The 12,536-nt window shown below is 49.2% G+C and overlaps 1 protein-coding gene across 2 annotated transcripts; it reads left to right on the top strand.

Moving 5' to 3' along the window:
* The first annotated feature begins 4,562 nt into the window (after positions 1–4,562).
* PHF13 (PHD finger protein 13) lies at positions 4,563–12,293 on the top strand. Of its 2 annotated transcripts, none has more exons than XM_081146087.1 (4): positions 4,563–4,951; positions 7,245–7,346; positions 8,723–9,257; positions 9,695–12,293. In XM_081146087.1, exons 1-4 carry the CDS (start codon positions 4,913–4,915, stop codon positions 9,919–9,921), a joined length of 903 nt encoding a protein of 300 aa, XP_081002213.1. In that variant the 5' UTR covers positions 4,563–4,912; the 3' UTR covers positions 9,922–12,293. The 2 variants fall into 2 exon arrangements, with proteins under 2 accessions (XP_081002213.1, XP_081002212.1); XM_081146086.1 differs by lacking the exon at positions 4,563–4,951 and adding an exon at positions 6,219–6,773.
* Positions 12,294–12,536: the final 243 nt, after the last annotated feature.

The raw sequence follows: 12,536 nt of genomic DNA, 5'->3' as shown, positions 1-12,536 counted from the left end.
ATTTATTGCAGCATGACAGTGTGACAGATGCAGTCAGCAAACTGTGTTAATTAAGGAGATTTAAACTCTTCAGATACCACCCAGCACCCTGGCCTGGTGAGGAAGATGTTAACTCTCACCAAACAAGCAATAGTTTTGTTTTTTCCAGTTTTATTGAAAAATAATTGACACAGACAATAAGTTGGTGGGAAAATGTTTGCATTTAAAGGTTAAACTTCAGCCATGGAAGTTGTAGTTTACCTTTTCTAAAATCATGAAAATCATCTTTGCCTAAATGACTTCTTTATGATAGTGTAATTTAACAAAAAATGGTACCATTTAATTTAAAAAATTTGAACTACTTAACTTTTATATTTATTTTTAAATTTTTATGTGTTGATTTGAGAGAAAGAGGGAGAGAAACACTGATTTGTTGTTTTACTCATCCATATACCCACTGGTTGACTCCTGTATGTGCCCTGACCCATGATATTTAAATTCTAATTTTAGGCAAACAGGACAAGAGGTTACTGAGATAATTTTAAAAGCTGCTGTTGTATTTTTTCTTTTCCTTTGAGAACATTTGGGAGCACATTTAGTCAAAAAGACTGCCTTTTTTTCCTATTAGACACTGATTTTTTCTGATTCTGGGCTGCCTAAGGGGTGGATTGTAATGTACTTAGTATATATAAACTTTTTTCTCTAAGGAATGTTACCGTATTCTCTATCCATTAAGTGCATTATTATATTTGAGATACTGTAAGTGAAAATATTTATAGTGTTTGGCACACGGTGTTGCTAATTTTTCTATTTTTCCTGTAGGAACCATAACAAAGAAATGCATTTGATTCCTCTCTGCATAGGTTACTTTCCTCGCTATAGGAGTTTAGAAGTTAGTTATTAATGATTTTAAATTATCCACATACATATATTAATACAGTAGTCAATGTACTGAAAGAAATAATATTTTGATGAGTTTTCATTTTTTTCCTCCTCTGGAAACGGAAGTGAGAAAGGCAGAAAACTGAGGGTAGAAAAAAATCCTTAAGAATATACTAAGCCCTGGTCAAATGCTCAGTTGGTTAGAGCATACTCCAAGGTTTCGGGTTCCATCCTGGTGGGTCAGGGCACATAGGAGAATCAACCAGTGAATGCATACCTAAGTGGAACAACAAATGGATGTCTCTCTCTCTCCCCCTTCCTCTTTCTAAAAAAAAAAAACAGCTGAAACACCAGAAAAAAATAAATAATTTCAGGAAAAATAAACCCTTGGTTATGTTCATACCTACAGTCAAACATAGAATGAAAGTGGGAGGCAGAAACCTTCCCTGAATGTTCCCCAATGAATGTAGTGTAGCTAGTGAGATTTAGGAAGGTGAAGCTATATTTGGTAACCCAATTAAAATAACTACACTCTCAAGTTACTTACTGGGAAACCATGGTATTCTTAGTATTTTTAAACTTGTCACAACCTGTGCTAATGTTGGCTTTTTTCTTCCTCTTTCCTAAGTAACTATAATCATCTGAGAATTAGCATTCAGCAGCAGGTATAATTTATTTTTTAAAGCAGAAAATAAAAAATCATAACCTCCAAGAATCTGGTTACTGTGGCTTACGCTCTCGCATTAATCATGGAATTCTGGATTTGCCCCCTGAAGCCTGGGAGCACTGCAGTATACCTGAGAAATAAACAATATATTGAAGACACCTAAGCCTATCATACAGAGAAAATCAGATTTATCATCCCACAGCTACATATTACCCTATTGAGTTTGAGTCAATTATTGGTGTTATAGTCCTTTTTTGAGTCTAGGGAATGGATGGTAAATACTAATTCTACACCTCCTCCAAAACGTGAAATTTCTAAGGGAAATGAAAGGAAGGACAGACAAAGAAGGTCCTTCTCCATGAGGTTTTCTATTTCACCAGAGCAGCAATTTTCAACTGTTGTGTCACGGCAAACTGTGTGCCACAAGAATTTTTAAAACACACAATACCTGACTAGTCAGGGGCACTCACCTCTTTTCCCTTAATTCCCTCCAATTAATAAATGACAACACAGTAATAGCCATCTGGTGTGAACGCATCAAAATTATACCTAAAATGCCGTAGCATTTTAGTTTCTGTGTGCCATGAGGTGGAAAAGGTTGAAAATCGCTGCACTAGTGTCAGGCAGGGAGGTAAGCAGGTAGCCCTGGATACATCCATGTACTGAGAGCTCCTGTTTACTAAGAACTGCCTCAGGAAGTATCTATTGGACACCTACTGAGCAAGAGTGATCACTGTCATAGGAAACAATCCAAGTTTGGCATTTTCTTTCCTTAGTGTGACTGAGTGGTCCCTTAATTCTAGGCTGACATCCAATCTATTATTATTACGAACAAGGTTTTTTTTGTTTCTTTTTTTGTGAATCCTCTCCCAAAGATATTTTTTCCATTGATTCTTAGAGGGGGGAGGGGGAGAGAGATACACATAGATTGGTTGCCCCTCCAATGCCCCTCAGGGATTGAACCTGCAATCTAGGTATGTGCTGGTGACTGGGAATTAAACAGGAGAGCCTTTGGCGCTCTGGCAGAGGCTCTAACCACTGAGCAACCCCATCAGTGCTATTTCAGTTTCTTAATGGAGGGGATGTGTTAATCTGTATATTGTGAAAAATTGTACCATAGGGAATAATGAATGATCAGTTTAAAAATTCCCTTTTTTGCCCTGGCTGGTGTGGCTCAGTTGGTTCTAGTGTTGTTCTGTGCACCAAAGGGTGGTGGCTTCAACTCCTGGTCAGGATATATACCTGGGTTGAGGGTTGGATCCTGGCTCCGGGCAAGTGAGGGATGCAACCAACCAGTGGTTTTCTCTCATTTCCATGCTTCTCTCTCTCTCTCTCTCTCTCCCCCAGAATAATAATAAATTACCTTTTCTTTCCTTTGGATTCCACCTCTAGTAATTATTCTTTGGTATTTAGACCCTTAGACTACCAGGAGGATAATACCCTTCTCGGCCCTTTCTTATTCAGGCAGACCAGGCTGCTCCTGGGTGAATCTGACCCTGGGCAACACGGGCTGGGCTCAGAGCATCTGCTGTAGGCAAGGTGGTCAGATAACATTCAAATCTGGCCAAATCACCCCAATGTGACAACTCTATAACAGGTTGTCAATGATGTTTCCACAGACCAAGTCCAATGTCTGTTTTTATATTACTAGCTTTGTAAAGCACCTGTTTGTTATCACCCCTGGGGAGCCCTCCAATCTGTGAAGATATTGCTAAAATAACATTAAAAATATAACAATGGTCAACTACCGTTTATTGAGGCCGGTACTACGCTAAACATTTTATAGCTTAGGAAACTGGGGCTCAGGAAAGTATTTCTAAGAGAAACTCAGTCCCTTAACCACTAAATGTTTCTATCATAATTCTCTTAACTACCTAAATAGCAGTAGCCAACCAATGTAGCACTCACTCCCTCGGAAATAATCTTATCTTTTAGGGGTTCTTCCAACCATCATTTTGACTTAGTATATTGAAGAACCAGTTTTCTGATTTAAATTTAAAATTTTATGCTACTCCTCTTTAAGTTTTTGTCTTCAGAGCAACAGAATACGCTACTGAGTCATTTGCATATAGATTTTTCTTTCAAAATGTTAAAGAATGTCAGGCCTGGTAATTTGATCAGAGCAGTTAATTTTCAACTAGGTGTTCAGAGTCAGCCAGAGTCAACCAACCTTCCACATAAAGTTGTAAAATACGCTGCGTTGCAGCACTTAGACTGCAAACTCCTCAATTAAATATCAATACACAAAGTCAATGATAATTCCAAATATCTCTATCACGATTTTGCCTCAATTACAATCCTGTGAGGAATATGCTCAGGAAATAGTATGAGAAAACAGGGGCGGTCCCAAGGTTACGTGTAGAGGGAAGGAAAAGGGAATTCAAGCAAACATCTTCTAAAAACATTGATAACACCGGGAGAGATTTTCAGATGCGGTAACCCGATACCTCAAGTGGACCCTACGGTCCCGCGGACCCGGCTAGAAACCCCACGGCCGCGAAGGCAAGTTCGCTCCCCCGGCAGGACGCGCGGGGGGCCAAGTCCGGGGGTGGCCAGACGTCAGCGCCGCCGCCCCCACTCTCGCTGGGGCGGCGGAGACCCCGGCCCCACAAAGGGGAACGAACCCTTAGTCCCGAAGGAGAAAGGAGGAGGCGCACGGCGCCTCCTCGCTCAGCGACCAAGGCCGTCAGCCCCGCCCCCACCCGCCAGCCGGCGCGACCCCGGCCTCGCCGCCCCCGCGGAGACAGAGGCGCTACCGCCCGCGCCGCCCCTCCCCCATCTCCAAGCCGGCGCGAGCCCCCGCACAGCCCCCGCTCCGGAGGTCTCAAGTCCCGGAGACACCGCCTCCGCAGCCGCCGCAGAGCTCTATGGTCTTTGGAGTCCTCGAGGCAGCCTTTGTGTGCGGCCTCGGCGGAGCCTGGGACTACGACTCCCACAATGCCCAGCGCCAGCCCCCGCGCCACGCCCCCTCTCTGTCGGCTCTCCGTCCCCCTCAGACTACATTTCCCGACAGGCCTCGCGGATCTCCCGCCCTCCCTCCTGAGACACGAGCCGAACTGGGCGTCAGGTCGGGGAGCCGGTCGGGTTCCCGCTCGCCGCCGCCGCCGCCGTCCCCCGCCCGTAGCGACTCTCCCGCCTCTCCTGCCGCGCCGGCCGCGGGAGCTGCATCGCTAACTCTGCTCCGCCTTGGAGCCGCTGGTCCGGGAGCACAGAGTCCGGGGCGCGACACGCAGAGCCCCCCCATCATCTCTAGCCGGGGCGACCCCTCCCCGGTCCGCCCTGATCCTACGCGGCCGCCGGAGCCCCCAGCCCCCAGCGGTCCCACGGGCCGGTGTCCGCATTCCGGCCCCTGCACTCCCGCAGCCGCCGCCCCCCACCCTGAACATGGACTCCGACTCCTGCGCCGCCGCCTTCCACCCTGAGGTGAGAACTGCGCCCGGATCGCCCCCGACCACCCCCACCCCAGTCCTTCGTTCCCCGGAGCCGGACCCCTGCCACCCAAGCGCCTCCCTCCTCTCCCCCAGCTTTTCGTCGTCGCCCCCACCCCCACCCCCACCGGCGCCCAACCCCGCCCCCCACTGGGGCCCGCGCCCCGTCTTCCCGGCCCCAGCTTCGGCGTCCCTTCCGCGGGCGTGAGCGCTGACCCCTCCCGGGCCTCGGTAGCCTCGGGACCTGTCTGTGCTCCGGGCCCCTCCCCGCCTGCCTCGCTTACCCCTTCCCCGCCCCCGGGGACTCGGCCTGAGCGCCGCCGCCCCGCGCTCTCGCTTCTCGGAGGAACCCCCCCCCGCCTCTCCCGGAGGGGCTCGAGGCCCCCTCGGAAGAGGACTCGGCTCTGCGCGCCCCCGCCTGCTCCCCTAATCCCCCGGGCCCAGTGGCTTGCGCCCCGCCCCCTTACTCCTTGCGGCCCCGGCCTCCCCCGGCTCGGGGGAGCCTAGTCTTTCGGGGTTTCCACCCCTGCGGGGGCCCAAGCCGAGCCCCCCACCCCCCGCGCGCTCGCATTCCCCTCCGGGGCCCCCGCCCCCCGCCCGCGGGCTCTGCTCGCCCCGCCTCCCACTCCTCCTTCCGGGGATCTGCCCTCGGTTCTCCCGGTTGGCGCCCCTGCCGCGGTTCCCTCTCCCTTCCCGAGACCCGCGGGGTCCTGGGTTCTGGTCGGGCCGCAGGAGGCGGCTCCGGGTACATTCTCCCGCCGCGTTGACGCCTCGGGGGTTCGCGGGCCCTGCCAGCCCGGGACCCCGACCCAGCCGGTTTCTTGAGCCCCCTCCCCCGCGGGATGGGCCCCGCACCTTCCGGGGCCGAGTGTCGGCGGGGGGCGGCTTCCGCGGGAGGGCGGGAGGGGGCCGCACCGCCATCTGCTTTTCCTAAAGGCGGCGGCGCGGCGAGCGGGGTGGGGGCGGCGCAGGTCCCTCCGCCCCAGGCCCGAGGGCTCCGCCGCCTGCCGCTCGGCATCCCAGCTCCTGACCCACTTCTGCCCGTTCCCCGCCGAAATAAAAGTTCTTCCCGAGAGTTTGAGGGCCGAGGGCTGCGGCCCTCCCACCCTGGCCGGAGGGAGGGCGGCCAGTGGCTCCCCGGGGGGTGGGGGCAGGATCTCCTTCACTTCCTGCGCTGGGTCCTGCGCTGAGCCTGGTGCTCCGCTAACCTGCGCGCCCTTTGGGGTCCGGCGGCCGAGAGGTGGGGGGGAGAGGGTGGTTTGCTGGAACCAAGTTGAGAAAATACGAAGCGGCGCCTTTGGAAGGAAACCTGCAGGCAGCACGGTTGTGCTGCCCAGCTTTCTCGGCCCTGTCCTGGGGAGGGCTAGGCTGGGCTTAGGAGCCCACCCCCCATTTTCACCCTCACTTGCACCCTAGTAGGGCCCTGGGCCCCTAGGCTCTGTAAATGTTAGCTCAGCACGTAAGGATGGGGTTAGGGTGGGTTATAAAAAGCCTAAAGAAAACCTCAGTAGATAGGCTAGTCAAATAAACCAAAATAACGTACAGTTGTTTTGCTCAGCAGCAAATAAAGGCTCTTTCTCCTTGAGTTGCTTTTTTCAGGGGAAAGTCCATTCTTGTTGAGGGCACTTCTAGGCTTAGAGGGGATGGGCCTCGCAAGCCAAAACCTCTAGTATTTCATCTTCAATGTGCAAATAAGACTGGCAGGAATGTTCCTGGTTTACTCGTTGAGTCGAGAAACGTTTGGGTGCCTGGCCCCTGGATATTGGAGCGGTGGAGAGACCAGCAGGAAGTGCCTGTGCGGGAGAGACCCAGCGGAGGTGGTGGTCCTCATGCAGCCCTGGCTGGGGAGGGGTCAGGCTTGAGAGAGCTGGGAACTATAAGAAGTAGTTGACTTCTGAAATCATCAAATGCTTCAGGTCCAGCTGCAGCAGCAGTTTATTTTCAAAATGGAAAATCTGTAGCAAAAAAGTAGTTATTAGAGCTGATAGGCCTGTAGAATCGAATAGATGATGCCAGAAAATGCCCAGGAGTGCTAAAAAACAGGCTTTTGGACAAGCTTTTATCTCCTAACCAATTTCCCAGTATTCTTGGCATAACAACCATCACTTTCAACCTTCTCAAAACTTAATTCTTGACCTGAGTTTACCTTATCTTGTTTTTAAATGTTTGTAAATCTTGCAGTGTGTTTTTGAGTGGCTGGCAAAAATGAAAACTCCAACTTGCTTGGTTTGTGATTCCACCTACAAGTGTCTACTTTCAAACACACCTTTTTTCTCCTCTGCTAACAGGAGTACTCCCCCGGTTACAAGAGGCGTAGGACCGTGGAAGATTTCAACAAATTCTGTACCTTTGTCTTGGCCTATGCTGGCTACATCCCTTATCCAAAGGAGGTAATCTTCAGGAATTTCGAGGCTATTCTTTCTAGCAGTGAAACCAGAGTGTCCAATAAGGCATTTAGTCTGGAAGGGGTTGTGCAGGAGAACTTTATACAAGAGTTGGGCAAAAATCTTTCTTGGAAACTTAGACCAGCCTGAGAAATGGTTCCTCAAACTCTGGTAGAAAATAAAATGCAGACTTGTCTAGAAATGATTTAGTAAACTTTCAAAGTTTGCTTGAAAATACCTATTTGCTATCTTGGTTTTTGTTTTCTTTTGGTCGGGTTGGTCTTCCAGTTACAGTTGACATTTAATATGATTTTGTACTAGTTTCAGGTGTACAGCGCAGTGGTTAGACAATCATATACTTTACAAAGTGTTCCCCCTGATATTTCCAGTACCTTCTTGACATCATACATAGTTATTACAGTATTACTGACTGTATTTCCTATTCTGTACAACTGCCTGATCTTAATAGCCAGTAATTATTGAATGCTGACTGTGGCCAGGCAGTTTTTGGCCCTTATAATGATATGAGATGATTGATATTATTTGTCCCCATTTTATTTTTTAAAAAATAAGTATTTATTGAGTTTAGAGAAAGGAAGAGAAACATCCATGTGAGATACATCAGTTGGCTGCCTCTTGTACTCCCCCTACTGGGGATCAAGGCCACAATCCAGGCATTTCCTTGCTGAGAAATGGGCAGAATTGTGGACCAGTGCTGCCATGGTCTTAAAACTTCAGGGGCCTCATTCATACTGACCGAGGCTAAACAGAAGGGACCCCTGTATTCCTAGGGGGCCAGGTCCCAGCATTGGTTTATCCTTTGCACTGCTGTTCAGGTGGATTATGCCTGCTTTGTGCCATGCAGAGTGTTGCCACTATTTGCAAATACAAAATGCTTGAATGGCCTGAAGGAAGAAACCATAGCTCACGCACTGCTTTAGGGCAATAATTACCTACTTTGATTTTTGCAATATTTTGGGATATCTCTAGTTTTTAAAAAAAGTATTGGGAAATTCTCAAAACTAATTTAAATTCATTTAATTAAAAAATACATCCCGTGGGAGGACAAATGGAGGGGGAGGTGTTACAGTCAGAGAAGGAAAAGTGGGTTGACAGCTCATCTTCACTCCTTTCACAAAGATTGAGCATCAACCAGGTTCCAGAGGGTTCAGCCAGGGTAGGAGCTCCCCTCTCATGGGTTCACATTCTATCTGAAAGGTCACACTAAAGGACAAATGCCACTGTTCCTAAAGAGTAATGCTAATGAGAGCTGGAAGCCTATGGTTGTAGAGTGCCTGGGGGAGCTCTGTTTGGGGCCAGCTCTTGTTGCTGGGACTGCTCGAAATGATCGGAACCCGGCACCTTTGCCTCTGTCCTTTCAGGAACTCCCTTTGAGGAGCAGCCCTAGCCCTGCCAACAGCACCACAGGTACAATTGACAGCGATGGCTGGGATGCTGGTTTCACTGACATCTCATCTGCCGTGCCCTTGCCAGTCTCCGACCGCTGCTTTGGCCACCTGCAGCCCGCCCTCTTGCAGCGAGCCAAGCCCAGTAACTTCCTGCTGGACAGAAAGAAGACCGACAAGCTGAAGAAGAAGAAGAAGAGGAAGCGAAGGGACAGCGATGTGCCCGTGAAGGAGGGGTACATGGGCAGCTTGCTGAAGCTGGAAGCCACCGATCCGTATGTGGAGACCCCCACGAGCCCCACCCTGCAGGATATCCCTCAGGCCCCTGGCGATCCCTGCTCGGGCTGGGACTCCGATACTCCTTCCAGCGGGTCTTGTGCCACGGTGTCACCTGATCAGGTCAAAGAAATAAAAACTGAAGGCAAACGGACTATCGTCCGGCAGGGAAAGCAGGTGGTGTTCCGAGACGAGGACAGCACTGGCAATGACGAGGACATAATGGTGGATTCAGGTGAGTGGTCCGGAAGGACAGCAGCACTGTTGGCTGGTGGTCAGAAGATAGTGGCTATAAACAGGAGCCTCAGAGCAGTCCCGTCCTCACTGTGCCCACCATCTTTAGGGAGAAAAGGGTAAGAAGGTGGACACTGAGGTGTTTAGGGAAGGGGGTGATTGCAGCTAGAGACAGCTGAGATTCCAAGACAGGTCTGGAAACGTAAACATAATGTAGCTCATAAGAACACGTCACAGTAATCCTGGGACCCACGCCTTTCAGTGCCCTTTGTTGTGCACGTACTATGTGTTCAGGGAGGGAGGTAGCACCGTTAGGAGCAAGTTGAAATGCAGTTCAGTTGTTGAGGATTAGCTGCTTTATGCCGTTGGAGAGCAGTTTTCCTGATGGAGAGGGGTCCGGAGATGTTTTTTCCTTCTTACGTGTTTCTCTCTTTTCAGACGATGACTCGTGGGACCTTGTCACCTGCTTCTGCATGAAGCCGTTTGCCGGCCGCCCGATGATAGAGTGTAATGAATGCCATACTTGGATTCACCTGTCCTGTGCCAAAATCCGGAAATCCAACGTTCCTGAAGTGTTTGTCTGCCAAAAGTGCCGGGACTCCAAGTTCGACATCCGCCGTTCCAACCGTTCCCGAATGGGCTCCCGGAAGCTCTTTCTGGACTGACTGCTGGCAAGCGAGGAGACTGTGGGTGGAGAATCGGAAGGGACGGGACAATGGGCTTTTTGGCCTCTTTCTTAGTTGAGCACAGAACTCTCAGCTCTGGTGCAGGCAGACCCCTGCCATTCAGGTGCCTAAGCAAAAGGACAGGCTGTCCAAGGTATAAACTGTACATAGCCAGTGACTGAATAAAGTCCTCGTAGGCCAAAGCTGCTGCTAGAGCTGTGTTCTCTGCAGTGGAGGCAGGCTAAACATCCCAGTACAGTGGGTTTGGTGCAGCTGAAAATGAGGGTCCGTAGTAGTTGTGAATTCTTGCTATCATAACAAACTCCCGCCGATTGGAACAAGTGCTAACTGTTAACTTCTGCTTCCGGTGTGTTGGGGACAAATGTTTCCCCGGCCTGTTAACAAACAGCCATACGTGCAAACTTTTTCTCGAGTGTAAGTCTTTTACCATAAGTGTCTGTACAGCAACCATCAGAGCTGCCCCTCCCTTAGTAGTCCGCCTTCTCCCTGCCTCGTTGCTGCCTCTGGCCCCGGGGCTGCCTGCTGGACTTCTCTGGTCTCACTCTGAGAGGAGCTGGGGGTGGTGGGCGAGCTAGGGTCCCTAGTTTTCTTTCTGTTCCTTAAAAGGGATAGTGTGTGGCCACTTCTCTGTAGAAAGAGGGTAGGTTGGGAGATTCAGGTGGCCCGTGTTCTTAACTCAGTTTCCTGTTTTGCACGATGTAAAAAACCTGTCTTTTTGCACGATATAGCCAAAAGTATTGGCAGATTTTTGCCTGGGTGCCCTTTCTCTCCAGTTGGCGTATGGGTGCCTGTGGATGCCCAGGCAGAGTGTTTCCAAGTGAGGGGGCACTTTGATTCCCTCCTTGTCTCTTCCCCTAGCATTATTCCAGTAGCAGCATAAAGGTTAGGCAGTCACTGGGGAATGGCATTCCTCTATGTGATGGGTGAAGGAAAATTGGGAGGAGGGCCTCTCCCACGGGTGATTATTAGTGTCCCCTCATACAGGTTGGCCTGCTGGTTCCACAGGCCAAGGTTAGGACTTGAAGGCTTTTTGGTTTGAGTTGGTGAGTGATATGGTAACATTGGCCTCCGGGTATATACCATTGAACTGTGCAGAGTTCCTCAGATCTGGACTGGGGACACTCTTGCGGGTGTGATTCTAGAGAAGCCAGGGAGTTTGCTCCTGAAGGCCTGTGGGGCTCTGCTCCAGGTCAGTGTACCCTGGGACACTGGTGGTTCTGGGGCTCTGAGGGGGCGGAAGGCTTCAGCTTTGTTCCAAATTGACATTACTTTTTAGCAGTTCAAATACTTGTTCTCAAAAATGTTTTTTGTTTTTTTGTAAATCGATGGATGTGTTTTCATATACATTGTTTTTTGTAAAAGCATGAAAAGGGAAGAATGCCCAAGTTGGTCATATTTGTTTACAGCAGGATGGACCCTAGTCTCCCTGCCAGGGGCTTCTGCACTTGGCATCCTTGTGCAGGGCCACCAGGCGGACTCCCTCCACTCTCTCACTGAAGCACCAAGGGTTTGAACTGTAATTGGCTAGTCAGAGCCCATATTTTGTCCTAGTATCATTCATGCTTAACAAGCCAACTGCCTTTTTTTGTTCTGCTTTTAATTCTGTTGCTTTTATTAACACAAAAATAGACATAGTATCTGAAACCCAGTTTATTGTCAAGATCCCCAAGGGAGAAGTGCTGTAGAGAGAAATGGTAAGAAGCTGGTTCAGAAACAACCTTCTCCCCAGACAGCTGTCTCTGGCTCTGACGAGGGCAAATGTGCAGGAGAAGTTGGGAGAGGAATTTGCCAAAGATCTGCCCCAGGACATTGCCTGTCCAGTGTCGTCACCACGAGAATAGCCAAAGTTCCAAAGTTTTTTTCTTTCTTTTTTTAAATAACCACAAAGTTTTAAAGGTGCATTTAATAGTATGTGTCATTTTACAGTGGAATGGCCAACACTAGTGATTGCTATTTGCTCTTATAAGGTTCAAGGCCTGGCAACTCCTGGAAGGCTGTCGATGGTCATCTCAATTTGTTTCTTCATTTCTTTTTTGTTCTTTTGACAGGTGTATCCCTGTGGGTGGTGTCTAAGAAGTCAAGACACCTTGGTTTTGTGTTGATTGAGCTGGCAGCTGCAATCAGCTTTATGCAAATTAGGCACAGCCCGACTAGGGGCTCCTGGTTGGTGGCTGATGAAGTGAGGGGAGGGAAAGATGTCACCCCCAGAGCAGGCCCTTCCCATTGGCTTTGGCCAGGCCAGACACTTAACATCGTTTACATGGTTCTGTGTAATTGTAAAGTTTATGTGTAAAAAGCGAAGCTGTTTCTGTGAAACTGTATATTTGTAAATAAAGATATTGCTACTTTGAGGTTCATGTCTAGCTTCAGGTGTTCTGTGCTGAAGGATAATTGTGTTTATCTACCATCATCACCTGCCCCAAACTATGATTACAGGACGACTTGGGAAGTTCAAGTCATAGTTTCGTTTAGCAGAATGAAAAATGCCCATAGCCCTTAATTTACTTTTCTAGTAAATTCTTCAGAAACAAACCACGATAGGAATAGCTCTCAGTTTCTTCAAATTGAGCTTAAGCTTCAGTGAGTGGTTAACC

This window comes from Miniopterus schreibersii (genome assembly GCF_964146895.1).
Source record: "Miniopterus schreibersii genome assembly, chromosome: 8".
In the NCBI taxonomy this organism is placed as follows: domain Eukaryota; kingdom Metazoa; phylum Chordata; class Mammalia; order Chiroptera; family Miniopteridae; genus Miniopterus; species Miniopterus schreibersii.
Note: the sequence above shows the minus strand (reverse complement) of the source record. Positions and strands in the feature narration are given on the sequence as shown.